The 27,480-nt window shown below is 42.6% G+C and overlaps 2 protein-coding genes across 3 annotated transcripts in view; both read right to left on the bottom strand.

Annotated features, from left to right (window-relative positions):
* Nucleotides 1–1,842, bottom strand: part of WWTR1 (WW domain containing transcription regulator 1) — a 203,636-nt gene extending 201,794 nt beyond the window's left edge. Inside the window, exons 1-3 of one of the 2 annotated variants that reach the window (XM_060298500.2) lie at nt 1,673–1,842; nt 1,500–1,577; nt 754–836 (exon numbers count right to left, since the gene is read on the bottom strand). In XM_060298500.2, the coding sequence (XP_060154483.1) occupies nt 754–836; nt 1,500–1,577; nt 1,673–1,739 (228 nt within the window). In that variant the 5' untranslated portion in view covers nt 1,740–1,842. The remainder of the gene's footprint in view (nt 1–753; nt 837–1,499; nt 1,578–1,672) is intronic. The other variant, XM_030873256.2, reaches the window with a different exon arrangement.
* A 6,687-nt stretch (nt 1,843–8,529) lies between these two features.
* ANKUB1 (ankyrin repeat and ubiquitin domain containing 1) overlaps nt 8,530–27,480 on the bottom strand; it is a 41,381-nt gene continuing 22,430 nt past the window's right edge. Inside the window, exons 4-6 of the mRNA XM_030873513.2 lie at nt 22,096–22,210; nt 17,973–18,905; nt 8,530–8,850 (exon numbers count right to left, since the gene is read on the bottom strand). Of these exons, the coding sequence (XP_030729373.2) occupies nt 8,721–8,850; nt 17,973–18,905; nt 22,096–22,210 (1,178 nt within the window). The 3' untranslated portion in view covers nt 8,530–8,720. The remainder of the gene's footprint in view (nt 8,851–17,972; nt 18,906–22,095; nt 22,211–27,480) is intronic.

Genomic DNA, 27,480 nt, shown 5'->3' with positions numbered 1-27,480 from the left:
CTCAAATAATCTAACTGTTAGGGTGAAAACAACTCAAGTAAGCCACACTGCATCTTTTATCACTTCCAGCATTAGGATTCACTATCAAAATGTTGAGCCCCTACTGTAGTTTCCCAAATTCGCCTGATCTTAAGAATCACTTGAAGCACCTTGGGAAAAGATTAATTCTCAAGTTGCTCCTCTGGAAAGCCTGATTCAATAGGTTTGAGGTAGGAACCGGGAATCTGCTTAACAAGGGTCACGCGTGATTCTTACAGAAAGGTAAATCTGAGACAGAGTAGAATGGATAATATGTAAATTAAGCCCCATGCAGCCACTTGTAATTTTTCAAATATTTTTCTCTATTATGAGCATGAAGAAACAAATACTGGTACAAGATCCCTCAGCTAGTATTAAGGAAGGGGAAACTAACACTTAAAAAAAAATGGAAAAATGTTCTCAATTCTCCAATAAGCTATATACTGCTAATATGCAAAAAATTATATCATTTCATTCTCCCTCCTCTTGGGATACATACTATAGTATATGGTTTAAAAACATGCAGAATTAGAGGCAATTCTAATTTATACTGACAAGAGGTGTTCATGCCAGCGGATCACATTATAGTCAGATTGCTTAGGCATGGCTTCACTAAATCCATTATAAACCAGTAACAACATTACTGAAATGAGCAGATCCTGCCAGGACTGATGTAGAGTATACTGAACCTCCTTAAGGTCCTGCTAATACAAAACAGTCCACAAAAGCCCTTACCATGAGCTTTGAACTTTCAGTGAGGAGGTGTATTAATCCTTCCACACCATGTTGGACAGTGTCACTACTCACGCTGAGTTTTCCTGAAAAAAGAGGAAAAATGAGCAAATAAATTAGGTGGTATTTATTCTTTTATTCAAACTCTAAAGGGTAAATGTTATCTATTATTCCATGTTTTCAAACACTGCAATTATTATAAAAAATAATTACTTGGTAATAGCCTCCGGTTCATTCTCCACTCCCAGCCAAATGCCTTCAGTATTTCCCACCATGTAACCTTTACAAAAACAGACCCGTGGAGACAATACCAGGCGCACAGTCCTTCTCTTGAGTGCGCCGCTACTTCACGCCTGGCAGAAGGGACAATAATAGATACCGTCCCTCCTCCATCGGGGTAAAAATCCTTCAGCAAAAGTAGATGTCTGAACAACTAATAATAACCAAACACTTGTATATTTATGGTTCACCCAGCTATTCCACACACTTGGATGCAGGTAAGCATCACAGTATTCTGGCAGATGGTATTATGTCCATTAACACGTCAGGAAATCGACTTAATACAGGCTTTTAAAAACTCACAATACTTAGGGGACGGGCAGGATTTGCACCCTGACTGAAGAGCCCTTCTGCTTTTATTCTGCCACAATGGGAATAAGACCTTTAGAGTCCCAATAACCCCTTCCCCTCCAGGGGGACAGAGAACGCACTTCGCGCAGTTTTCAGCGCTGTGCCTCCCCCCTGCTTACTCGCAGCGCCTTCGTAGATCTTGGGGTTAGAGCCACGCCTCAGGAACTCCACCGCAATTCGCCCAAACTCAGCGACCACTGCAACGGAAGCCAGGAGACCCTTAGCACCGGGCGCTCCCACCGATCCCCTCCCAGACCGCAGAGCACCACCCTCCGCCGCCGGGCCCCCTGACCCGCGCTGTCCACTTGCGGCAGGAAGGCCAGGTGCTCCTTGTGCTCCTCCGACAGGTCCAGCAGCATCTTCTCTGGCTAGCCGATTTCACCCCGCAGCGCTAACCCCGCCCTCGCCACTTCCGGGCCCTGAGTCCAAGCGTAAAAAGACTCCGGCGTCTCAGCGTCTCGAGCTTTCGGGGCCGACTTACCGCCGTCCTACACTCAAATGCCTTCCGCGGCGCAGACTGGGATGAGAAGATTCTTCCGTTCGCCAGGCAGTTGTAGCCTGCCGGGTGTAGAATGCTATGCTCTGAGGAAGATGAAAAGAAGTTTAAAATTCGACACGCCCCCCCCCCCCCCCCGTGGAGCTTACATTAATAATATCAATAGCTAACATTTATTAAGCACTATGTCAGGAACTGTTCATACAGTGAACTTATTTAGAGTTCACAAGAACCTTATGAGGTAGGTACCATTATTGTTCCCATTAGAGACAATGAAACTGAGAGACAGGTCAAGCAGTTGAAAGTAACTTTTATAGAGGTATTAGTTTGTACAGAGCTGTTGTATATGTTATCTTACTTGATTTATCTTATTTAATATGCTCAATAGCCATGACATCATTTGTACGGTGCGGGCCATCGTTTGTACAGATGAAGAATCCAAGCTCCAAAGACTATGTCATAAGCCAGTGACAGAGCTGGAAGGAGAAGGTCAGAGCCCTTGATCACCTGCTCCAAAACCCATCATTCTGCACAGGAGGCTGAAAGCTGAAGGTTGGTAACAAGTTCTGTGAGTGATTATAAATTAGGATAAAGACAATGAGGACGAGGAAGACGACGACTACGCTTGTCTTTATTTTTATGTGTTGGGGGCAGTGTGAGAATTTGGTTCCTTTACCAACTCACTCTTCTCACCTGTTGTGGTGCAAATATAAGAGACTACAGAATGGCTAATTGATAGTCTTCAAATCTCACTGTCTTGGTGGGGGAAAGCATGGGGGAAAAGAGAGAGAGAGACGGAGAGAGACTTCACATCTACAGTTGTTATATCTAGGGATATAGATAGAAAGCTGTCTGTCTATACGTCAAACTCTCTATACTCCATGTCTCCTGGGCAGAAGCGAAAACTGGAAGAGTTTTTCAGCTGTGCTCTCTGTGTCTACCTCATCCCTTGCATCTGACTGAAACTGAAATTGTTTCCCATACTGGGGCACAGAAAGGCAGGTTTTTAAACTTGTTAGTTAGGTCTTGAAGCAGCATTTGCAGAGAGAGCCCAATTCTTACTTAGACTATGTTGCAGATCAGCAAAAATGGCATTTTCTGAAGAAGGTTTTATACATACATTATTGAGAAAATGTCCATTATATATAGGGAATAAGGAATGCCGAAATGAATTTACAAATAGGTGTAATATTATGCCAATATAAAATAGCATTTCTTCCCTGTGATCTCAGGGACTGAAGTGGGAGTGAAGGTGGGGGCGGGGCAGGGTTGAAGGTAGGAAATAAGGATTAACAGAATGGGGTGGTCAAGGAAGGTGGTCAAAAAGTCAAGTTATAGCTGGGGGAACCAGCCTGGGAGTTAAAACTTCCTACGATGAGGTACAGAGTGACTTTCTGTTACCAAATGTTATGTAGTTGTTTAGAGGTAATTACCTGAGTGAAAAGTCAAAAGTCTAGGTTCCAGATCTGGCTCTGATTCTCACTACCTGTAGGGCCTCCAACAAGTTATTCATATATGTTATAAATGTAACCTCTTCATTTGTAAAATGGGTATTTTAATGATGACTGTCCTTCTGTGTCATGCAGGGCTGCTATGATGCTCAGATGAATTAATAAATTCATATTAAGAAATTGATTTTGATGATCAACTTAAACAATAAATTAGCATTAACAAATGATTTGTTAACTGAAACATTTATATTTTATAGGAGCAGATTTTGTGTACACAGGTCATTGGGAATTCCATGAGCATGATCATGCTAAAATCCATTCATTTAATATAACAAATATTTATAGAGCAATGACTCAAAGCTCAAGCATATGCTATGCCTTGGCAACTTAGAGATGAGTAAAACACTGTCCTTGCCTTCTAGGAGGTGATAGTAAAGTAAAGGAGACAGTCAAGTAATCTGAATACAGTGTGATGAGTGGTAATACCCGAGGAAGGAACAAAATGACCTGGAGCAAAGAGAAGGTGACACTTAACTTTGATTTAAATAAGATTCAGGTTTAGAATAAATGTCCCATGGTATCCTGTCTATGCTAATAATAATGCTTTACAACTGTATAATATTATAAGAAAATGAGCTCTTAATGTCACTTCATGCTATCTTACTAGGGCTAAAGTGAAGAAAGGATAAATACTCTGTAATTTTTCAGTTGATTCTGGCAAGGAACAAGGCTTCATATCAATTGTCCTCTCACATTTTCTCCTTATCATCCTCCACCTCCTTTTTTTCCTCTCATATTTCCCCATATTTCTTTCTTCTTCATAGAAACTCCTGCCCCAGCATCTTTGCACCAGGCACCTCCTTGGTTGTGTTTTCAATGATACATAAAATAGTATCCTCTCTTGAAAGGAATCTCAGTTCAATTCAGCACGCTGTAAAGGGGAAGGAAGCATGGTGACACACATCACTCACATGAATTGCCCTCTCATGAGTCTGAGGCTGCCGTCAAATGCATGAATTAGCTTCTGAATTTTTTTTCATTATTTTAGTTAACTTTTTCAACTGGATGATAAAATGCATACAGAAAAGGATACAGATTCTTAAAAAGTACTTCTTGTTGAATTTTCTCAAATTGAACACATCTGTTAACCCAGATCAAGAAATAGAATGTGGGTTTCCCTGGTGGCGCAGTGGCTGAGAGTCCGCCTGCCGATGCAGGGGACACGGGTTCGTGCCCGGGTCAGGGAAGATCCCACATGCCGCGGAGCGGCTGGGCCCGAGAGCCATGGCCGCTGAGCCTGCGTGTCCGGAGCCTGTGCTCCGCAATGGGAGAGGCCACAACAGTGACAGGCCCGCGTACCGCAAAAAAAAAAAAAAAAAAAAAAAAAGGAATAGAATGTTACCAGTACCCCAGAACCTTTGCTGTGCCCTGTTCCACTCACTGTCCCCTCTTGCTGTCTCTACTATGAACTAATACCTATGTACATGCTGCCTTACAACATCTCTTTGGTATCATCTTTGTATTTTCTTTTGTATTAACCTTCTATGTGCCCCAACCCCATAATATCAAACTACAAACCTAAAGTTATTTTTTTAAATGAGATTTAGATTTTAGGTGCTTCTGACTATTGTAACAGAATCTATCTTAAAAATCTTCCTAGCAAATAGCATCAAAAATATGCAATATTTAAGAAAACAATAAGTGATTTGTAAGACCTCTACACTAAAAACTAAAAATCATTGATGAGAGAAATCATGGAAGACTTAAATGGGGACATATACTATGGATAGAGAAATATATCATGGGCTGTAATATTCACTATTATTAAGATGTCAGTTGTGACCAATCAGAATCCCAACAGGCTTTTTTATAGAGACCGACAGGTTTATTTTCAAAATCTACTTGGAAGTTCAAAGGACTGAGAATAGCCAAAACAAAGTAGGAAAAAGGACAAAGTTATTCATACTACCTGATTTCAAGGCCCACAGTAAAGCTATAGTAATTAAGACAGTGTGGTTTTAATATAAGGAAAAATAAATAGGCCAATGGAATGGAATAGAGAGTCCGGAAATAGATCCATACATATATTGTAAATTGATTTTTGACAAAAGTACCAAGGTATTCAATGAGGGGAAAGAACTTTCAACAACTTGCACTAGAACAATTTGATAAACTTATGGAAAAGAATTGACTCGCACCTCACATCACACACACAAAAATAATTAAGGATGGATTATAGACCTAACATAAGAGCTAAAACTGTGAAACTTCTAGAAGAAAACAAGAATATCTTCATGAATTTGGGGTAGGCAGAGATTTCTTAGAGAGGAAGCAGAAAGCATGAACCATAAAAGAAAAAAATGATAAATTGTACTTCATTAGAGTTAAAAACTTTCATTATCAAAAGACACCATTAATAAAATGAAAAAGAGCCACAGATTGGGAAAATATATTTGCAATACATGTATCTGGCAAAGAACTTGCGGGACTTCCCCAGTGGTGCAGTGGTTAAGAATCTGCCTGCCAATACAGGGGACACTGGTTTGATCCCTGGTCCAGGAAGATCCCACATGCTGCGGAGCAACTAAGCCCGTGCGCCACAACTACTGAAGCCTGCACTCTAGAATCCAACTACTGAGCCCAAGTGCAGCCAAAAATAAACCAACTTGTATCATGAGTATATTGGAATCTCTGATAAACCAATAATTAAAAGATAAACAACACAATTTTTAAAAATTTATTTATTTATTTTTGGCTGCGTTGGGTCTTCCTTGCTGCGCACGGCTTTCTCTAGTTGGGGTGAGCGGGGGCCACTCTTGGTTTTGTTGCACGGGCTTCTCATTGCGGTGGCTTCTCTTGTTGCAGAGCACGGGCTCTAGGCGCATGGGCTTCAGTAGTTGTGGCACGCGGGCTTAGTTGCTCCGCGGCCTGTGGGATCTTCCTGGACCAGGGCTCGAACCGGTGTCCCCTGCATTGGCAGGCGGATTCTTAGCCACTGTACCACCAGGAAAGCACCACAATTTTTTAAACGGACAAAAAACTTGAGTTGACACTTCATAAAAGAAAATGTACAAATGGCCAATAAGCACACAAAAAACATTCAGTATTATTAGTTATTAAGGAAATGCAAATTAAAACCACGAAATGTCATTTCAAACCCACTAGAATAACTAAAAATCAAAAGTACTAATAACACCAAATTTTGGTGGATCTGTGACGCAGCCAGAATACTTGTATATTGTTAGTGGAAGTGTAAAACAGTAATACCACTTTGGAGAACTGTTAGGTAGTTTCTTATAATGTTAAATGTACATTTACTCTATTACCTAACAATTCCACACCTAGGTGCTTGCCCAAAAGAAAGGAAAGCATATGACCAGAAAAAGACCTTTACAGTAATGTTTAAAGCAGCTTTATTCACAATATCACAAAACTGAAGCAACCCAAAGGTACACACATTTGAATAAATTATGGTGTGCCTACACAATGGAATACTACTCAATAGTAAAAAAAGATCTACGGAAGACTCGTATGGAGGAAGTACAGATATTGGAGTTATTAGACCTGTACTCTAAAATAACTATGAATAATATGTCCAAAACATTAGATGACAGATAAAGTATTTAATCAGAGAAGTAGAAACTGTCAAGAAATTAACAAATTAGAAAGCAAATATACAACATAAAGAATAAACAAAAGATTCATTGTAGAAAACTAGTAAAATTGACAAAATCATTACAAGACTGACTATTCATGACAAAAACAAAATAGAGAGGGCAAAAGATACAAATATCAGGAATGAAAAAAGGGATATTACTACATAGAGAAAAAGGAAAACAATATACTACTAATACATACAACAATGTAAATGAGACTCAAAAGATTAAGTTGAGCAAAATAACACAGACATAAAAGTAAACAACTATATGATTCCTTTAATTGGGAAATGTTATGCATGGAGGTAGAAATCAGAATAGCAGGAATTCCTGGTGGTGCAGTGGTTATGAATCCGCCTGCCAATACAGGGGACATGGGTTCGAGCCCTGGTCCAGGAAGATCCCACATGCTGCAGAGCAACTAAGCCCGTGCACCGCAAGTACTGAGCCTGTGCTCTAGAGACTGTGAGCCACAACTACTGAGCTCACGTGCCACAACTACTGAAGACCACGCGCCTAGAGCCTGTGCTCCACAACAAGAGAAGGCACTGCGATGAGAAGCCCGTGCACCACAACGAAGAGTAGCCCCTGCTCGCCGCAACTAGAGAAAGGGCGCAGCAACGAAGACCCAAGGCAGCCAAAAATAAATAAATAAAATAAATAAATTTATTTAAAAAAAAAGAAATCAGAATAGCAGGTGTCTATATGGATGAAGATAGCCTTAGATAGGAGCCTGAAGGAACTTTCTGGGGTAATAGAAGTGTTCACATCTTGATTGCTGTTAGTTACACAGATGTATATATTAGTTAAAGCCGTCGATTTAAGATCTTTGCAATTTACTGTATGAAAACTCTACCTCAATTTTTTTTTATAAATTTATTTATTTTTTAAATTTATTTTTAGTTTTGGCTGCATTGGGTCTTTGTTTCTGTGCATAGTCTTTCTGTAGTTGTGGCATGCAGGCTTCTTGTTGCGGTGGCTTCTCTTGTTGTGGGAGCACAGGCTCTAGGCACACAGGCTTCAGTAGTTGCAGCACACGGGCTCAGTAGTTGTGGCTCATGGGCTCTAGAGCACAGGCGCAGCGGCCATGGCGCATGGGCTTAATTGCTCCGCAGCATGTGGGATCTTCCCGGACCAGGGCTCGAACCCGTGACCCCTGCATTGACAGGCGGATTCTTAACCACTGTGCCACCAGGGAAACCCTCTACCTCAATTTTTAAAAATTAATAGTAAGCAGTGTTTTAGCAGAAATTCAAAAGATGTCTGAGACCAGTATTAGACTTAGATGGTATTTATAACTCTCCTAGGGACTTGCCCTATATAGAATTTTTTTAAGTTAATTTTTTACTATGTACTACATTCATATGGTTTAAGAAACAAAAGGTATTTTTAAAAATCCCAGGAAAGCAAAAATAAGAGAAAGTAAACATTCTTGCTCATGTCCTCGTTTCCCACCTTCCCAGTTGCCCTACCCTGTTGGCAACTACTACTATTCTTAGTTTCTTATGAATTCTTCCTCAGACTCTTTATGCAAAAACAAATGCCCTAAATTTTCACTTTGCGTGATGGAGTCCAAGGAAACATGGTGTTAAACATTAAATAACCTGTTGATAGTCATGTAGCGTCAGAACTGTTATTAGAAATTCCAACATTAGAACTGTTATTAGAAATGTTAGCATTAGAACTAGAAGTTCTATTTGACCAGGTCTTCACCCAAACTGGGATTGTCATGACTTTTCAAAGCAAAATTTCCGGAGGATTTTCACACGCTGTCAGGCCTCCTTGGGTAGTCAGGTTAGAAATGCTCTTTTTCGCTAGGACTCTTGCTATTCCTAACTGCTGAAGCCGTCGTTTCTCTTTAAAGGCACTGTAAGAAAACAGAACATAATTTATAAGGAGGTCCATTCTTGTCCCCATTTATAGCTAAAATGATGGAAATCTTTAGGTTGATTTTGTAGCTGTGGCTAATTTATCTTGTCATATGAGGAAGTAAAATAGGAAAGAGGAATCTTTCTAAATCCAGTTCCTAGTGAAGCAGTGGGAATGATATTTCCCCAAGGCAATACTGGAAGCTTAGCACGCACAGCTAGAAATAGAAAGCCACTCAATGTCATAGAATTCTCTGGGTTGAAACTTTTTTTTTTTGGCTGCGCTGCACAGCTTGTGAGATCTTAGTTCCCCGACCAGGGATTGAACCCTGGCCACAGTAGTGAAAGCCCAGAATCCTAACCACTAGGCCATCAGGAAACTCCCAAACCTTTTTCTAACTATTCCCCCAGGCATCTTTATACATACTGACCTATTCTCCCTCTCCTTTTTTCCCACCACAAATACATTTTTTCATGGGTAAGATATTAGGTATTTTGATAGCCTTTAACTGAAATGCAATGCAACAATGTTTTGTGATAGTTATTCTCTGGCTGTATGCTAACAAAAACATAAATGTGAATATGATTGCTCCTACTTTGTAGGATGCGAATGTGATTTACTACAGAGGGGTTTTGCATTTCCTTGAATGTTGGGGTCCTCTGAGGTCTTATCCTTTGTCCTCCTCTCTCTCTGCACCCTCACCGGGAGGCTTTATTTACTAACTGCTTCAACTCCCATATTCATGACTCCCAAATCACAACCTTTCCAAAAAGATGCATATCTCCAATTATCAAATAAAATCATTTGATAATTGGACGTCCCCCACACTTCCAATTTACATGTCTTTTATCTTCTTCCTAAACTTGTCCCTTTCAGTATCCTTGTTCTAACACAGTGATGTTACTCTTCTCACCATCTCCAAAGCCAGAAACAAAACTCATTCCTCCTCTGTCCACCACTGAGCCCAATTAGCGATGACATTTTGTAGATTATTCCTCAGAAATATCTGTCATATTTGGCCTTTCCCCTCTTCCCTAATTACTGCTGTTCCAGTCCAGGTCTTTATTGCCTCTTGTTTCTCTTGTTGCGGAGTCTCCTAACCCTATTGTAGTCCTTCCACACCCTTAGTGTTACTTATTTCCAGTGACTCTTCTACACATCTCCACCAGATTTGTCTTCAAAAATAAACAAGAACTGATTATGTGATTTGTTTGATAAAAAAGAACTTCTATGATCTTCCTACCTACTTCCTCCCCATGGAAAAATATAAGAAGCAAACTGTCCATTTGGACCCACAAAATGCCTCTCACTGTAGGTGTAATTTACCTTGCCAGTCTCATCTCCAGCCACTTCCTCCCTATCCCCTCAAATGCCTTTTGCAAATCCACTTACTTTCCTGAAAACTAAATTTCTTTCTTACCCTTTCACAAAACAGTGTCTTAGACCATGTAGCCACCTTTACCTGGCTCCTTTTTCTGACCACCACCCCTTTCGTGTGGAAAGTCTCATAGATTTAAAGGGCTTTCACTCCATCTATTAGGAGCAACCTTGCGTAAAAGTACCTTAGTGTTTCAAACATTTGAACTAGATCCAAGTCTGGCTGATTCATCTTTAATCTTCTGGATTAACTCCTTGCTTTCCCTCAATGACTGTGTCTCCTTGGGCCCTCTAAATGGGGTTAACTCATCAACGCTGTCCATATATTCACGTCCTATGCCATAAGGAAATCACTCAGACACCTTTAGCCTTTCTCCGTATCCCACCCGAATTGATTTAAAGTCCTCTCTCTCCCTTTCTGTTGCATATCTAGCTCCTCTCTAAGCTTAGTGCTTGTCTTGATTCTCTCCCTGGCATTTGAACTCTGGCTTTTCTGTGTTTATTCAAAAACTGTTTATTGAGCACTTACTATATGTTGTTAAAAAACAAAATTCAACTGAGTAAATTTCAAGATATAACTTGCTTTATTCAACGATTCGTGAGTCAGGCAGCATCCCATGTGGGAAACAGAAAGGAGCTCCGAAGAGCTGAATAATATGGGAGACTTTTATAGGTAGAAGGGGTCAGGGACAAGGAAAGAGCCATTACCTCATCTTTCTTTGGGGGATGGCAGGGTTTTATCAGATAGATTACCTTACTACTGCTGACCAGGAAGTTCCAGACTGACTATTTTAAGACTAGGAGAGAGGTTGACATTGCCATTAGTTTAGGTATTAAGTCTTGGTGTGCTGATGTGGGGCTTAGCACAAGGGACTCCATTTTGGGCCTATTGTCTCTTTTTTTTAACTATACCAAGCACTGTTCTATGTGCTGAAGAAACAAAGGGTGAACAAAACACACAAGGTCCCTGCCTTCATAGAACTTAGATTCTAGTGGGGAGGCAAATACACAAATAGAAGGCTAATATAATACTGTAATGGCTCCGTGAATAAAAACAAGACAGAGTTGGCAGAAGGGGGTACAGGCCGGCACCTCCCAGGTCAGTTTTTTCTCTAACAGCCTCTGCCTCTTTGCCAGCCCAGACTGGCAAAATGTGTGAAAGTGGCCTAACTTAGGCATTTTGTCCTTGAGTCATCATTTTCTGGGTTCCTGGAACGTACCCAGGAAAGCCAAATATGGTTACATCAGTCTGGCATGCAAAGAAAACAAGCATACTCATCAACAGGGTTGCCTTGCTACAGCATCATTTTGCTTCCATCAACTGGGCTCTCGCTTGGACTCTGTGATCACTAGGCCCTGCTGCAAATATGTCTGTAAGCTCCTGGGAAGACCTGGGATTTCCTATAGCTGCCCATATCTCTCTAAAGAGCACTATGGACAGTGCTGCTTCAGCAGTGGCTGGGAGTCTCTGTGAGCCCAGAACCTCACCCCTGCTTTGATTATCTCCAAAGACAAGAGTCCTTCCATCCACCCTGCCCCTCATTCCTTATCACATGCAATCTACCACCACATCCTATCAATTTCTTTCTTATATTTGTCTCCAACCCATTTACTTCTCTCCATGACTCCTACAATGCAGTCTCCCACCATCTCTGCCCTGGACTCCTATCTGGACTTCCAGAATCCATTCTTGTTCTCCTACACTGAAGCCAAAGTGGTCTTAAAAAATCCAAAGCTGATCAGGTCAAACCATTCAATGCTCTCTCCTTGTTTTTAGGGTAAAATAGCCCAGGTCTTCTTATGGAGCCCTGCCTACCTCTCCATGTTTGTCTTGTACCTCTCTTCTCTCCCTTTGCTCTAGCATATCTTCCCATTTCATAACTTCCCCATAAGCTCCAGCCACAAGGCCTTTGCACAAGCTCTTTCCTCTACCTGGAGCACTGCATTCTTCCTTCCCATCCTTCAGATCTCAGCTCAGACATTTTCTTAGGGAGGTCAAGGTCTATGTCAGACTTCCATAGAACCTCTCTCTCCAAGTTCCTCTCCTTCATAGCACTTTCCCCAGTTAGCCTGGGTGATAATGCCCATCACACCAACTAAACGGTTTGCCTCACAAAGAGCAGGACTGTATCTGTATTTGCTCTTGACTGTATAGGGTGACCAACTGTCCTGATTTGCCCAGGCCTGAGGGATTTCTCAGGAAACAGAACTTTCAGTGCTAAAACTAGGAAAGTTACCACCATACCTCCAGCTCAATAAATGTTGGTTGAATGAATAACCATTAGTAACCACTAACTGGGCCATCAGCCCAACCACCTAACTGAATCTCAGTGTTTCTTTTCAGCATAGAAGTCCCAGCTTACGGAGGAAAGAATGGTATAACTATATCCACCTCTCCCTGGCTTCTATGCATCCATTAAACACCTATTTATTGAGCCCTTACTGTATGCCGGGCACTGTGCTAAAGATATAAAAGTGAATAGAGGAAACAAGGTTCTTGCCCACCTGAATGGGTCACGGATTCAGGGTCCTCAACTGGAGGGCAAGGCCTGGGCATGCAGCATTGGACAAGCTAGGCTGGGCAGCTGAACCCTCAGGTTTCAGTCAACTCTGTGACTCGTGTAAGCTGAAGGTCCAGCTCATGTCTCCCTTTGCTGTTCTTGTGGGCTCTCTCATCAAAGCAGAACTGAGGAGATGATGTGATGCAACTGGTCTCCTAAACCCAGTGCTAAGGAATGCACAAGAACGGTGCCCTGCTCAGTGCCTGTGCTTTCCTAGGGCTCACGTGCTCCTCTATGCAAAATGGCAAGCTTGCCAGTAAAGGGAGGTCAGCAGAGCCTTAGCCCCTGCTTCCACTGTACCCCAGTACCTTATGCAGAGGTGGGGTTGGGGGAGAGACAGGGAGAGGGAGAGGGTAGTTTATATCCCGGAGGAATCAAAGAGAGAAAATACCTGCCCCATACCCATTGCAAGGTAAACTTGGAAAGTACAGGGCAGACCTTGTTCTACAAGGGCCAGCAACTGAATTGTACCGAACTGTTCTTGGGGGCAGGGGTACTACTGGCAGTTTCTTCTCAGGGAAGGGTGATTTATAACACAGTAGCACAGAAGCTGACCCTTAGAGACTTTGTCAGGTCCTCTTCTTCACTCCTTCACTACAACTCCCTCTGAGCCTTGGCCCCTCCTAGCTGTAGATATGTAATTCACTCAAAAGTAGCCTCTCATACTGTATAGATGGGTACAATTTGCTACAACCTTTCAGGAAGTTAACTTAGTATGTATATGTCCTTTGAATAAGCAATTTCACTTCAGTGAAAGTGTCCTGTAGAAATACTTCCATAAATGATTAAGTATTACACATAAAAGGATATATTGCACCACTGTTATCATGGTGAAAAATGGAAACAACTTGAATGTAAATCAAGAGAGGACTGGTTAAATAACTTATTATACATGGATGCAGTGGAATACTAGGCAGCCATTAAAAAGGACAAGGTAGTTCCTTCTCCCTAGCATAGAAAGATTTGATGGTTATGTCTAAGAGATATATATTTGGGAACATAAATGCAGTAAAATTCCTTTTAGGATGAAAAGGGCATGCACACATACATATCTCACATACATATATTGAGATACATGGAAAAGTTCTAGGAGACTACAAATAGTAATAATGATGCCTTCTGGGGAGTTGGATGGGATTCATTAGAGGAGAGAGGAGTGGGGCTGGAGGATGGATGGAGACTTTCATGTTTACTTTATACATTCCCATGTTGTTCGGATGCTTCCCAGAAAGCACATATTACTGTATTTTCTAATTAAAATTCTTTTAAAAAATATATTTATTTATTTGGTTGCATGGGGTCTTAGTTGTGGCAGGTGGGCTCCTTAGTTGCAGCACCTGGGCTCCTTAGTTGTGGCAGGTGGGCTCCTTAGTTGTGGCTCACAGGCTCCTTAGTTGTGGCATGTGAACTCTTAGTTGTGGCATGCATGTGGGATCTAGATCCCCAACTAGGGATCAAACCTGGGCACCCTGCATTGGGAGTGTGGAGTCTCATCCACTACGCCACCAGGGAAGTCCCTTAAAATTCTTTTTTTAAGGGAAAATATTACATTGCCCAGCTTTCTGCTCTGCACTAACACTGCCTTCAGGCCAAACAGACTTCTTCTCTGCCTCCTCATTTGTTTTCATCTCCCCTCAGACTCTCTTTTGCTCCTACAATCCCCAACAAATAGAGCGCTTATCAAAAGGAGTTTGGGGAGGAGTTACTCCTGTATCAAGAGTGAGGTTGGGGGCATGACCAGGCCAAGCAGGTTTATTCCCTGTATTCACCTTCCAAGGCTGAGGCAAACACCCTCATCAACCACAGTGGTTTAAACTTGTGGCAAGGGTCCCCTGCCCCATCCTTGGTACTTTTCATCAAAGGGAAACAAAACAAAACAACACAGAGAGCTCTACTTTTATCAGGAGCGTGGGAGCCCATCAGAGTCACCACTGGGGACTGTCACCTATTCTCAGTGCACTCAGGACACTGAACCTTCTGGACCAATCCTCCATATCTGAATCTTTACTAAGCTGGACTTCCAAGTTGCATCAGCCTCACTGGAATCAGACAATAAGCAGTAAGAAAGACAGTTTTCTAGACACACCTTGTAAATATTCTTTGATCTGTATAAAGCTGACACCATCTTCTGGGGAATGAGACTCAATCTGGCCTGAGTTACTATCATCTCCACACCAGCCACATGCACCAACCCAGCACTGGATCTGAGCTAACTGCAGCAATACTCTCTTTGAGTCAACCCTCACAGGTATATTTTCGTGAATCTAAAGGTGGAGTTCCAGCAAGTGCTCTCACATGACACCAGATGAGATGTCTGGGGTCCTGGTTTGTGAGGTCACCCTTCCCACACAACCAGCAGCATCCGATGGATCCACCCTGACCCAATTCCCCCAGGTTAGCACCAGGAAGGATTAGTTAGGTCCTTCCCCATCTCCTGGCTATGATACTACCTTGATGATGGTGGACCCAGCCTTCAAGATAGTGCATGTCCGCTCCTTACGTTTTGGCACAAGAGCTGTACTGGTCCTTTAGTGGTAAGTGCTCAGACCACCTAACTGCCTGGCTTGACTGATGACTTCAGGTGGACATGGGTGCTTTCATGACTCCTTTGAGGGGACAATGAGCCAGGTCAGAAAGAGCTCTGCAGGCGCATGAGGCGTTCAGGTCCCCCCATCCCTCCACAGCCCACCAGTAGAGGGATGTGGGACAGATCCTGGGATAGATGCAGTGGAAAGGGGAGAAAACAGATGGGAAGGCAGTAGAGAATACAAATAGAGGGAAGAGAAAAGCACTGGGAAAAGAGAAACAATATAGTTGGAAAGATTTGCTAGGAGTAACTTTGCAAAGGAGGAAGTGAACTATCAGACTGACCACCCCTCCTCCTATGAGCAAACCCTTGCCCGCTACAGTGGAAGCATGGAGTCCTAACCACTGGACCGCCAGAGAATTCCCTGCACTAACCTCTTTGTTGAATGAAATGTTTTCCCCACCAAGTCCCTTCTCAACCTTGAAATTGCTTCCCCTTGATAACTCCAATACTTATGAAGTGTACCTGCAAAAACAGCACACTAGTGTAACCTTTTGGGAAAACTGTGTGGAAGTGTTTACTAAAGCTAACCCTATGACCTAACAATTCCATTCCTATAGAGTCAAGTGAAATGAATGCAAATGTCCACCAAACTTATATACAAGAATAATCATAGAGTGTTATTCAAAATAGCCCCAAATTAGTTACAACTTAAATGCCCCTCAATAGGAGATTGGATAAAGATGTGGAATACTACATAGAAATGGAATGCTACACAGAAATAAGAAGAATCAATACATGCAAAAACATGAATGAATCTCATAGACAATTTGTTGCACAAAAAAGCCAGACATGAAAGATACATAACATATGGTGCCCTTTATATGAAAGTCAAGAAGGGGCAAAACTAATCTCATTGATAGAGATCAGAATAATGGTTATATCGGGAGGGGTCATTGACTGGCAAGGAGCATGAAGGAACTTTTTTGGGGTGCTAGAAATATTTTGCAATTGATCTGAGTGGTTGTTACAAGCATGTATGCAAATATAAAAATTCAGGGACTTCCCTGGTGGAGCAGTGGTTAAGACTCCATGCTCCCAATGCAGGTGGCCCAGGCTCGATCCCAGGTCCGGGAACTAGATCTCACACGCGTGCTGCAACTAAGAGTTTGCGTGTCACAACTAAGGAGCCCACGTGCCCAACTACGGAGCTGGCGAGCCACAACTAAGGAGCCTGTGAGCCACAACTACAGAGTCAGCCTGAGCAACTAAGACCTGACACAGCCAAATAAATAAAAAATAAATAAATTAAAAAAATAAAATTCAAAAAGCCATACATGTGAGATTAGTGCTTTTTATGCATTTAACTCTATATATCACAACTCAGTTCCTCCCCAAGAAAGCACCACACACACTAGACACTGGCAGCCTTTCACCCAAAACCACATACATGGCCACCTTAACCACAGATACTTTTGCACATTTCCATTGTGCCTAGCACTGCACTGGGCCATAATAAGCATTTTTTTGGACGTTTAAAAAATAAAATCATTTTGAATGTGCATCTTTTGATAAAACTGATCAGTATTTCCTTACGTTTACAGGCTGATTTTAAGATGGATTATATAATTTTTTCAATTAATAATTTTCTGGTCTTTTTCTATAATTTTAGATTATCTTTTTATACATTCTAGTCAGAGATATCTCATAAATTACAAAGATTGAAGCTGTTAAGCAGTTTCTTCATCTTTTCTCAACCTCATCATGCTGTATGCTGAAGTTTGCGTTTTATAGCTCACCACCATGGCAATTATTCTCACCACTAGGTGGCAGCAACCTAGCTGAAATAAAGTAGATCTGAAATAAAGACCAATACATAAAGGCAACTAAAACAATCTAGCTTTATTTTTTCTTTCCTTCTCATTATATCGAGTAAGCGGAAAAACCGTTCATAAATCTATATTTTCACTGTAATGCTGGCACCCAATAATACCTCATAAGTATTTATCTTGAGATCTAATCAGAGTAGTGTTTTCAGTGAAATCTGATGACCAATATATAAAATTTTATTTTATGAAATGAATGTGCCCAAAAACTCCACTTCCAACACACTTGTTTATATCTTTAAATGTGATAATAGATTACTTTTTAAACTTACCTTAAATATTAATATCAATTCTATCACCCTATCCAATACAGCTCTCCCCTGGCCTGTATTTCTTGTCTATAAATCAACTGAAGTTTTTTTGATTCAGTTTGTCATTAAATTGTTCTTTTCTTTCCTTCCACTTTCATTACCATCCAGGCTTCCATGACACTTTTGATGTCTCCCAGATTTCAAGTTTCCCCCTTATCCCTTTAATTATAATTAACAATTTCTTTTACTTTTTTTTAAAAAAAAACAAGTGACCTTGTTAATTGATACAACTCCTTTCTTCCTGAAAATTTGACAAGTAGAATACACATGGATTGGCCAATAAAATCAGTTCATTTTGTCCTAGAACAAGGCTAGGTCCTTGAAGCTGGGTACTGATGCACAGGAAAAACCTGTGTTATACTACATGGCATGGTAGTGTAATGGCTTCATAGACCATTCCTCCCCTAGACCTGCCCTATTAAAGGTTTATCCTTGTTTGTTTGATGAGAAAACCTTACCTGGCCACGGCTAAGTAGTAGATGGCATTCTCCCTTGGAGTCCTTCCACTGTGCTCTGAGAAAGATGCAAAGGAGGATCTGAGTAAAAAGTTGGCACTGGGTGTTGCATAGTAAAAAGATGGGTGTGAATAGCTCACTCTTGAAACTGGAGGGAGGGGGACTTGGGGGAGATATGTATTTTTTATGAGCTTTTCTTTTTTCCTAGCTGTGGCAGTAATTTTTTTCCGATTTTGTTGTTTTTGTAATTCAAAGAACGTATTTGCATCTACCAGCGGAGGAAATTTGAGTGTTTGTTCTCTTGTGTCCTGCTGTGAAGTTGCCACAGGATTGACACGTTTCCTGCTTACAGTTTGCTCCCTGAGAGGCGGTAGTTTGCCCACAGTGCCTTGTGAGTCCTTGTTCTCAGCCTTATGCCAGCTCTTGGAGGTCATTTTGGGTTTGGTGAAACCATCCACCATCACAACGTCTCCAACTTTTGCTCCAAAGACCCTTGCTCCACAAAGCTGGCTTTTATTAAGGTTGTGACTCTGAGCTCTGAGTACCCATTGTTTTAATTTAATATAAATCCTCATGGGTACTGAGATTTTCAGAAAAGAAACAGTGGACCACATTTTACTCAGTAAATATAATACGCAGTCTTCATGCTTGTGTTTGAACGCAATGGTAAGGGGAGTCTGTCCCGCTGCGTTTTTGCATTCCAGGCACAGCACGCTGCAGTTGACAAAAGCCTTCAGAATCAACAGTTGGCCCACTTCTGCGGCTGCATGAATGGGGCATTTAGAGACATCTGCGTGAAGGGCTTCATGGCACCAAGCTCGGTAGGGGTGCACGCCGACCATCTCGTGGGGCCGCACACCCTGCTTCAGGGCCCATTCAGTGAGCTCAGTGTGCCTGTAAAAGGCGGCGATGTACAGGGCAACCCTTTTCTGATACCTGAATGAATGAAACAAGCGAGAATGGGGCTGTTTAGTAAGTCAGCAAACAGGCAAAGGTAGTTACACTAAATACCCACAAAACATTCTAATTAAAATATTTATTTCTTCCTTACTTTTACCTTCCTAACTTTAAAAAATATTTTCAGAAAAGGTCTATAGTAATACACAGGTTAAACTGCACAGGTCCTGCTTATACACATTGTCCTGTTGTGTACATATAAATAATTCAAACTGGTTTCCTTGGAGCAGTGTTTTCCTTACGAAAATCTAATGCTCAAGATAAATATCAAGCTTTATATTCACTGGGGAAGCACAGGAAGGAATTCAGTACATTTTAGAAATTTGAATGCTTTGTAAGTTTGTTTGCTTCGTCTTTTCTAACACCTCCTCTTATCCCCCTACGGGCTTTTCCTCATGCAGTGCTAAGCAGTCTTTTCATTCCATATGTTGGAGGTGGCCTATGCTCTCTTCCAAACCCTCTAGTAGCTTCCGGCTGTAATTGAAATTCTAACTCCTCATCTAGGCCTTCAGGGCACCTGTCACCTGGACCCTGCCCCAGCTTCTGCCTCACTTCCTACCACTCCCCTTCTCTTTCACTGAACTATAGCCACACTGGCCTTCCTGCCATCCCCATCCTTCCAATTCCCCATCAGGCACAAATTGAATGATGGGTGAAGACTATTCAGAGAAATAAGAATTAGGGAGGCAAAGCTAGACAGGGTTCCATCAGGTTTCGTCCAGGATTTACTTGGGCAAGGCTCTCTGTGACCCCATGGTAGAGATGGAGGCCAGCTAGCTGGTATTGTCCAAAATCTGCGTATAACTAACTCTCCCGTCTCTGACTGCGTGCTCACCACACCATAATTTTCAGGTGTATGTGGCATCCCATGTAATTTTCCTGTATAAGAGAGATGGTCTGCCCAGGACATGTGGGTTTCTAGGACCCTCTGACAGATTATAACTAATTAGAGTTATACATTAATATGCTGGCCTTTTGGTTCACATATCAATTTCATCTGAAATTCACTAGTGCAGATCAGCAACTCTGAATTTGATTTGGGGAGAAGAGCCCCTCCTGCATGGACTAACTGGACTTTGCTTTCATCCTCAACACGCATGTTGTGGGAACTAGAGCACTCTTGTTACCAAGACTGGTTGATTCTGCCTCCTAAGTGATCTTTTCCCAGTCTGTCCTCTTAGCCCCACCTCTCCTGTCATAAACCTAGCTCAGGCTGCCTTTTGCTTTGGACTATTTTCCTGTCTCCCTGTCAGCCTCTATTCCCCACATTGCAGTCAGAGCCAATATTCTAAAATGCAGATCTCATCATGGCCTTCAATGTCTTCCCAACATTTAAACGATAAAATCCAAATCCTTCACATTCCTACAGGGGCCTGCATGACCTGGCCTCTTCTTATCTTTCCAGCCCCTGGCCACTAGCTTCCTCTTACTCTATCATCTACCATGTGGAACTTCTTTCAGTTCTTTGAATCCATTCTCTTGTCCCCTGGGTCTTTGTACGTGTGGTTCCATCTGTTTTGAGACATTTTTATTCTTCTCCCTACTGTTTACCTGAGTATCAGCCCTTCAAGTCCCTTTCTCGGGTTGCTTTACCTGATCCCCTACAGTTGTCCATACTATACATTCCCATATCTTCTTGCACAATGCCCATGTCATAACAATTTTCACACTGAATGGTAACAGCGACACCTAACATTTGTATCCTCCTTACCATGTGCCAGGTGGCCCTCTAAGTTCCTTATAATACTAGCTCATTTAATCTCTAACGTAGTTCTATGAGATAGGTACTATTATTTTCCCCATTTTATAGAAGAGGAAACGGAGGTACAGGATGACTACTTGCTTAAGTTTACACGACTAAACACTGAGGGGGTGGGGCTTTGAACCTAGGTAGACGAGCACTGGAGTTTGTTCTCCCAGACCTTTTGCAGTTCTGTTTCTCCAGGAATTGGTTACCTGTTTTCTGTTTCCCCTACTAGACTATAAATTTGCTAAAGGCAGGGACCATATCTTGTTTATCGCTTTCATAGTACATAGTACATACATTGTTGATTGGGTGGAGGAATAAAAGGAGCTTTTCAGTCTGATCGTATGCATATCGTGTTTATATTCTCTGAGCTCTTAGATTTTATTTAAAGATTAAGTGGAAATAGTTAAGTACATGAGCACTAGAGTTTATTAAATTGTGGGGATCTAAAACCCAGTTGTGCCCTTGCTAGCTGTGTGACATTGGGCAGATTTCCTAAGTCAGTTCCCTTATCTATAAAATAAGATAAAATAGTATTCATCTCATAAAAGTGTTATAAGTATAAAATTAGTTAATAAATATAACACAATGCTACAAAGTACTCAGTAAGTATGCACTATTAAAAGTAACAATGCAACAGCTATTTCTTTGGATTCAGAGCAAAGAAAGAAAAGAGAGAATTATAATTATCCCCAAATATAAATTAATTTTAAATGTTTAAATATTTTATAAAATTGCAAAAGCTGGTTTTCCAATCTGTCACTTCACAGAGCCCTTAGAGCTCCTGCTGAGCGTGTGTGCTTCTGTAAAGTATGACTAAATCACCACAAGGGGGCACTGTTCTAAATACCACTGAATTAAAACCTAAAGGGTAATGCAGTTTATGCACCTGGGAAGCTGCTGGCTGCAGAGATATTTTAAAATGTCCACCTGCTTCTCTGAGCCTACCCTCCTCCACTGCCCCAGCAGCATGTGTTACACTTCATGTATGGCAAAAGTATGAATGTGTGAATTAGATGGGATTTGAAAAGTTACATGATAGCTTAGGAAGAGGTAGGCAATGTTTTCAGCCAATCAATAAGCAATTAGTGGTTTTTAGAATAATTGAATGTGAGAGTGGCAAGGCACTTATTCTGATATCCTTTAAAACTGCCGATAAAAGTCTAATATCCAAACCAAACTGAAGTCGTGCATTTAGATAGTGTTTCCTGATGAAAGTCTACCTGAATTACAATACATCACCAAAGGCTGTCAGCCCTGGTGGCATCCCTACTATCTTATTCGAGCAAATATCTCAGTAAAAATGTCTCAAGGGAACTCCCTTGGAGCAGCACCCCAGCTAGAGTGAATTGCAGACTCAAGTTCCTATGAAAGTTTAGCAAAAATTACTTTAATTAGTTTAGCATTTGCTTTATCTCATACTTGAGTACTGGTCCTTCATTTGATAAATAGCGTTGGACTTTAAGTTTTTGTCCGAGCAGACAGCCCATCAGAAATTCCTTCCATCCATCCCAGACATCCAAGCGAAGTGTCGTGCCTGTGGATAAAGAGAGGTGGCGATGCTTCCAGCCCATCCCTGGGGTTTGGTGGTCCAAAAACTTCTAATGATAGCTTTCTCCCAACAGACATGAGCTAGGTGCCAAATGAAAAGTAGCCTTTGAATAAGGAGACAGGGATGCTGAGAGAGAGAGCGAGAGCGAGAGCGAGAGAGGGAGAGAGAGAGGGGGGGGGGAGAGAGAGAGAGAGAGAGAGAGAGAGAGAGAGAGGGGCGGGGCAGGGATGCTATCTTGATCTTAGGCCTGTATTGACTTGGAAAAGCCTTTTAGCTTCTGTGCACTTGCATTTTCTCATCTGCACAGTGAAAGCATACAATGCTGAACTACTTTCTGCAGCTATCTTAAAACATTTCTGTGGACATCGATTCCATGCTGATCTACACATCACCAGGTAAACAAAAGCTGTTATGTTGGAAGAGAAACTCAAGAAACTGTGGCAGGACATATGCATTTCTCAGGCCTTTAGCTTACAAGTGGGCTGTGGGTGAAGTTGAATGATCCTTTCATTCCATTCTTCACAAAGCAGGAGCCGTTCTGTGTTATGAGCATAAAAGGGATATATTCATTGCTGCTGGAGGATTTCTCACTTGCTCCTCAAAAGCCTACCCTCTCCTGGTTTTGTGACTACATTCCCTTCGTCCTTCAGGCTGGTGTTTCCCAGGAATCTTTCCTCAGGCTTCTGCTCTTCTAACTCTACACATTCCCTCAGGATAAAACCCAGTCTTCTCCCCATGTGGCCCACCCTGACCTCTGTCCCTCCAGCCTGCCTCACTCACTCTGTTCTGGCCACTCTGACCTTTCACCTGTCCTTCAGCCACACCCATCTGAACATAATTTCTTTTGCTTCAAAGGGTCTTTATCCAGAGTTCACAGGGCAGTGTCCTTCTTACTCGGCTTTCCCTTCAAGCATCGTGTCCCCACAGAGGACCTTCTTGGCCACCAGGGCTGAAGCAATCTCTGCCACCACCCCCTCCTCCCCTCCAATACTCTTTATGCCGTGACCTTATTTTAATTTCTTCACAGCCCCTATCATCAGTACTTGAAATCATTTTACTTGTTTGGAGACTGTTGTTCACGACCCATTACAAACGACGCTCCTTCAGGACTTGCCACACTGCTGCCGTTTGCCGAGTGCTCACTACATACTTGTTGGCGGACTGACAGGCAGCCTCAGTGCAGCTGATGGCTTCATTGATCACCCATGGGCCAGTCACTCCTGAGTCCACATTCCAGCCAGGCCTCTGCTCCAGCTCTGGATTCCCCAGCTGGGGACACCACAATCTAAGGGATCATGCTAGGGCCCCACTGTTCTGAAGGACAACCTGTCACCTTTCATCCCCAGCCTGCTTTTCCTCCTGTATTCTGTGTCTCAGGTTGTGTCACCACTACCTTCCTTGCTACCTGAGTTAGAAATCTGGGCGTTGTTCTTCATCCCTTCCTTTCTCTCATGCCCCCAACATCTGTACAATCGCTAAGGCCTGACAAGTTTATTTCCCAAATGTTGAAGAACTCTGCTTCTTCACCTCCATCTTAACCAGCGCCGCCCTATTTCAGGCCTAGATAATCTCTCACCTAAAGCTACCTCGAGAAGCTCCCCACAGCCTCCCCCTGTCTTTATTCACGTCTCTGTTCAGATGCCATCTCCTCTTCTGGCCAGCCATCTGCAATAGCCTTTCCCCACCTCATCACATCCCTCTCTATTCCCTTATCCTGCTTTATTTTACTTCATATTCCTTAATTTTATTTAAAATTAGATATTTTCCTGTTTATGGGATGATGCTTGCCTTACCCACTGAAATGCAAGCTTCAAGAGGGTGGGGACCTTGCTACCCTTGCTCACAGCTCTATGCTTGCTTTCCCCAATGGTGCCTGGCTCACAGTAGGTGCTCAGTAAATACTTGTTAAATGAAGTTCTAAGCCACTCCTCAAACCTGTTCTGGCCATGTGTTGCCCTCCTAACCCTTAGTAGCCCAGCAGGCTGGCCTGGACTTCTGTGTGTACCCCAGGCTGTTTCTGGATTTGGGGCATCTTCTTTTACTGTCCCTTCTGTCTGAATTCTTCTGACTTCCCCATCCTCCTACCAATAGTTTATGATGCAATCCTGGCATCACCTCCTCTAGGAAGCCCTCCTTGACAACACCATCCTCTCACCTCCCCAGATAGGGTAAATGACTGCTCAACTGGTTTCAAAGTATACTTTGAAAGTCTTTATTATTGAACATACATTTCTGCTTTGGGATTGCCAGTTGACAAGCACTAAAAGAACTCTTTGAGCCCAAGCATTATGTCTCATTCAGTCTATGGGCTCTGTTTTAGTTATGCTCTTGGATTGCAAGGAGACCCTCAAGAAAATGGGGCTTATTATACTGAGACAATGACCACGTCTAGCATGCCTTAGGTACCAAGACAGCTCTCAAGATGGACCACTGCCCATCTCTCCCATGGGCCCCAGGTTCTCTCACTCTCTCTCACGCCCTTTAGGTCTCTTTGTGTGTCTTCTCCCTTTCTCTACTGACAGGCTGCCCTGCTTACTTACAGCTTCTGTCCTATGACAACTTTGGCATGCATGCAACATGCGTTTGCTGTGACCCAACCTTATTTCTTGACACTCTTCATTTTCCAACCCTACTGATAACCAATTTTGTCTCTCTACATTTCCCAATTTGAATTCACAAGACTAATAATTAATAATAATAACAGTAATATATTGAATATGAATAGCTAATATTCATTGAGTGCTTACTATATGCTCTAGATTATTCTAAGTCCATGAACAATTTAATAATTTAAAATTCACAACAACCCTAAGTGATGGGTTATATTATTTTTTCCATTTGACATCTGAGGAAACTGAGGCACTGTAAGACGAAGTAACTTCCCCAGCTTCTACATAACCAGTAAATAGTGGAACCAGGAGTTGGACCTGGACAATCTGGCTGCCGGGCCCATGTGCCTGTCCTCTGTGTTATACTTCTCTCCAAGCAAGACTCTAATTGTCTCAGCTAGGAGAGATGATGTCACTGGACAGCTTGTGGATTGGCTGCCTTTGAAGCAATATGGCGGCCCCAGAGGTTGCATGCCAAAGCTGTGATGGGACAGTGTGTGACTTGGCTTATCCACACCTATCCTCAGGCTCAGACAGGTTCATCATAAATACCTGCAGGTGAGAAGGAAGGAAGGCTAACATAACAGCAGTAATCTTAGAGTCACAGAATGCTGAAGATAAAAAGATCCTAAAAGACCAGCCCACTCCATTGTCTCCTTTTATAGACTAGGAAGCTGAGGCCCGTGGGGAATTGCCTGAAGCTACTCAGCAAGCTGGGAGTAGAATTTGGCTTGGAATTTTTGTCTCTAGAATTCTCTCTAGTGCTTCAGAAGCCTCCTCTTTTCCACTGCCTTTCTCTTGCTTTCCTTTCTGCTTCCCAGCTCTTGCCCTTCTTCTTTTTTTTTTTTAAATTTATTTATTTATATTTTTGGATGCATTGAGCCTTCGTTTCTGCACGCGGGCTTTCTCTAGTTTCGGCGAGCAGGGGCTACTCTTCGATGCAGTGCGCGAGCTTCTCATTGCGGTGGCTTCTCTTGTTGCGGAGCACGGGCTCTAGGCGCCCGGGCTTCAGTAGTTGTGGCGTGTGGGTTCAGTTGCTCCGTGGCATGTGGGATCTTCCCAGACAAGGGCTCGAACCTGTGTCCCCTGCATTGGCAGGCAGATTCTTAACCAATGCACCACCAGGGAAGCCCTCTTGCCCTTCTTGCATCCACTTCACAGGCAGACACACATCCAAGTATATGTTCTTTCTGCTGATCCCTCCCTTTTTGGACGTCCTACGTTACAACCTGTAATCTTGAAATGGAGCTCTTCTTCCCTTACTCTTGACTCTGGTTTGGGATTTCTTGACCTTGGCCTCACTGTCCTTCGTGGGTTGATTCCTAGTTGCTGTGCCTGTTTACCCACAGAGCCTGACCTGCATTAATGCCATCAAGGCCCTAACCTACCTTAACTCTCACAAGTCTGGCCTCAGCTAGGAGAATTCACTCTTTTTGCTGGAGAATTACGGAGTTATTCTGTAGAGACCAAGTAGCAGTTCTGCAAATGCACTCTAGAAACGCCTAGATAAACATCTTCCAGAATGTGGATCATCCATGACATAGTAGATTTAGTTTCTCTAAAACTTCTTGTTGTACTTAAACTTTCTTGTAAAATATTTGATTTCTATGAAATAGCACTGGAAACAAAAGACTTCAAACAGTGCTCCAAGTGCATTTATTTCATCTCCTGCCTAAAGTGACTTACTATGTTTTTAGTTTATTATGAAAATCACTCAGAGATGAGCGTTGGAAAGCTTTAGCCTGGCACTATACTCCAGCCTCCCTGGTCCTCCACAGCTGAGACCGCATAGCCTCCATTTGAATGACCAGAGCAGTCTTAGGCACATGGAACAGTCTTTTTTTTTTTTTTTTTTTTAATGCTGATACTTGCTTGAGCCCCCTCCCAAACCAGTTAAGTCAGAATTGCTAGGAGTGGGTCTAGGCATCAGTATCTTTTTTGTTTTGTTTTTTTTTTGCAGTACGCGGGCCTCTCACTGTTGTTGCCTCTCCCGTTGCGGAGCACAGGCTCCGGACGCATAGGCTCAGAGGCCATGGCTCACGGGCCCAGCCGCTCCGCGGTATGTGGGATCTTCCCGGACCGGGGCACGAACCCGCGTCCCCTGCATCGGCAGGCGGACTCTCAGCCACTGCGCCACCAGGGAAGCCCCCGCGGAACAGTCTTAATTTCAGTTGTAGGGGATTTGTTAAGAGTCCAGGCCAGCTGCTCAGAAGTTTGATGGGAAGTTGCTCTTCCTGTTCAGCCCGCTCAGGTGTTTTCCTGTTCTAGTAACTTGCCTTATTCCTCCAGGAATAAGAGACCAAGCCCGCACCTTGTGCCTCATAGCACAAGCCTCAGTATCCTACTCTACCTTTTGGGTTTCATAACTGAGGCCCCATCTCTGTTCTCCGAGCCTGGAACTCAGAGAGTTCCTATTCCGAACCCCAGTCTCTGGGGTTAGATTCCTGTTACATGTTGACAGAGGCTCCTGTGTCAGCAACCAGCTTGTCTCATTTCCCACCTTTTATGTCATTCGTTCATTGATTCATTCACTACCTTGATGCTCGGAAGCTATGGTTCACCTGCCGGGTCCCTGCTGGATCTCCCTGGATCACACTCTGCCTTCCTCCATCTTACCAACTGCTAATGCAGACTGACCTGCCTGTT

The sequence above is a fragment of the Globicephala melas genome, chromosome 4 (genome assembly GCF_963455315.2).
Source record: "Globicephala melas chromosome 4, mGloMel1.2, whole genome shotgun sequence".
Taxonomy (NCBI): Eukaryota; Metazoa; Chordata; class Mammalia; order Artiodactyla; family Delphinidae; genus Globicephala; species Globicephala melas.
This window is presented reverse-complemented; position numbering and strand designations above follow the sequence as displayed.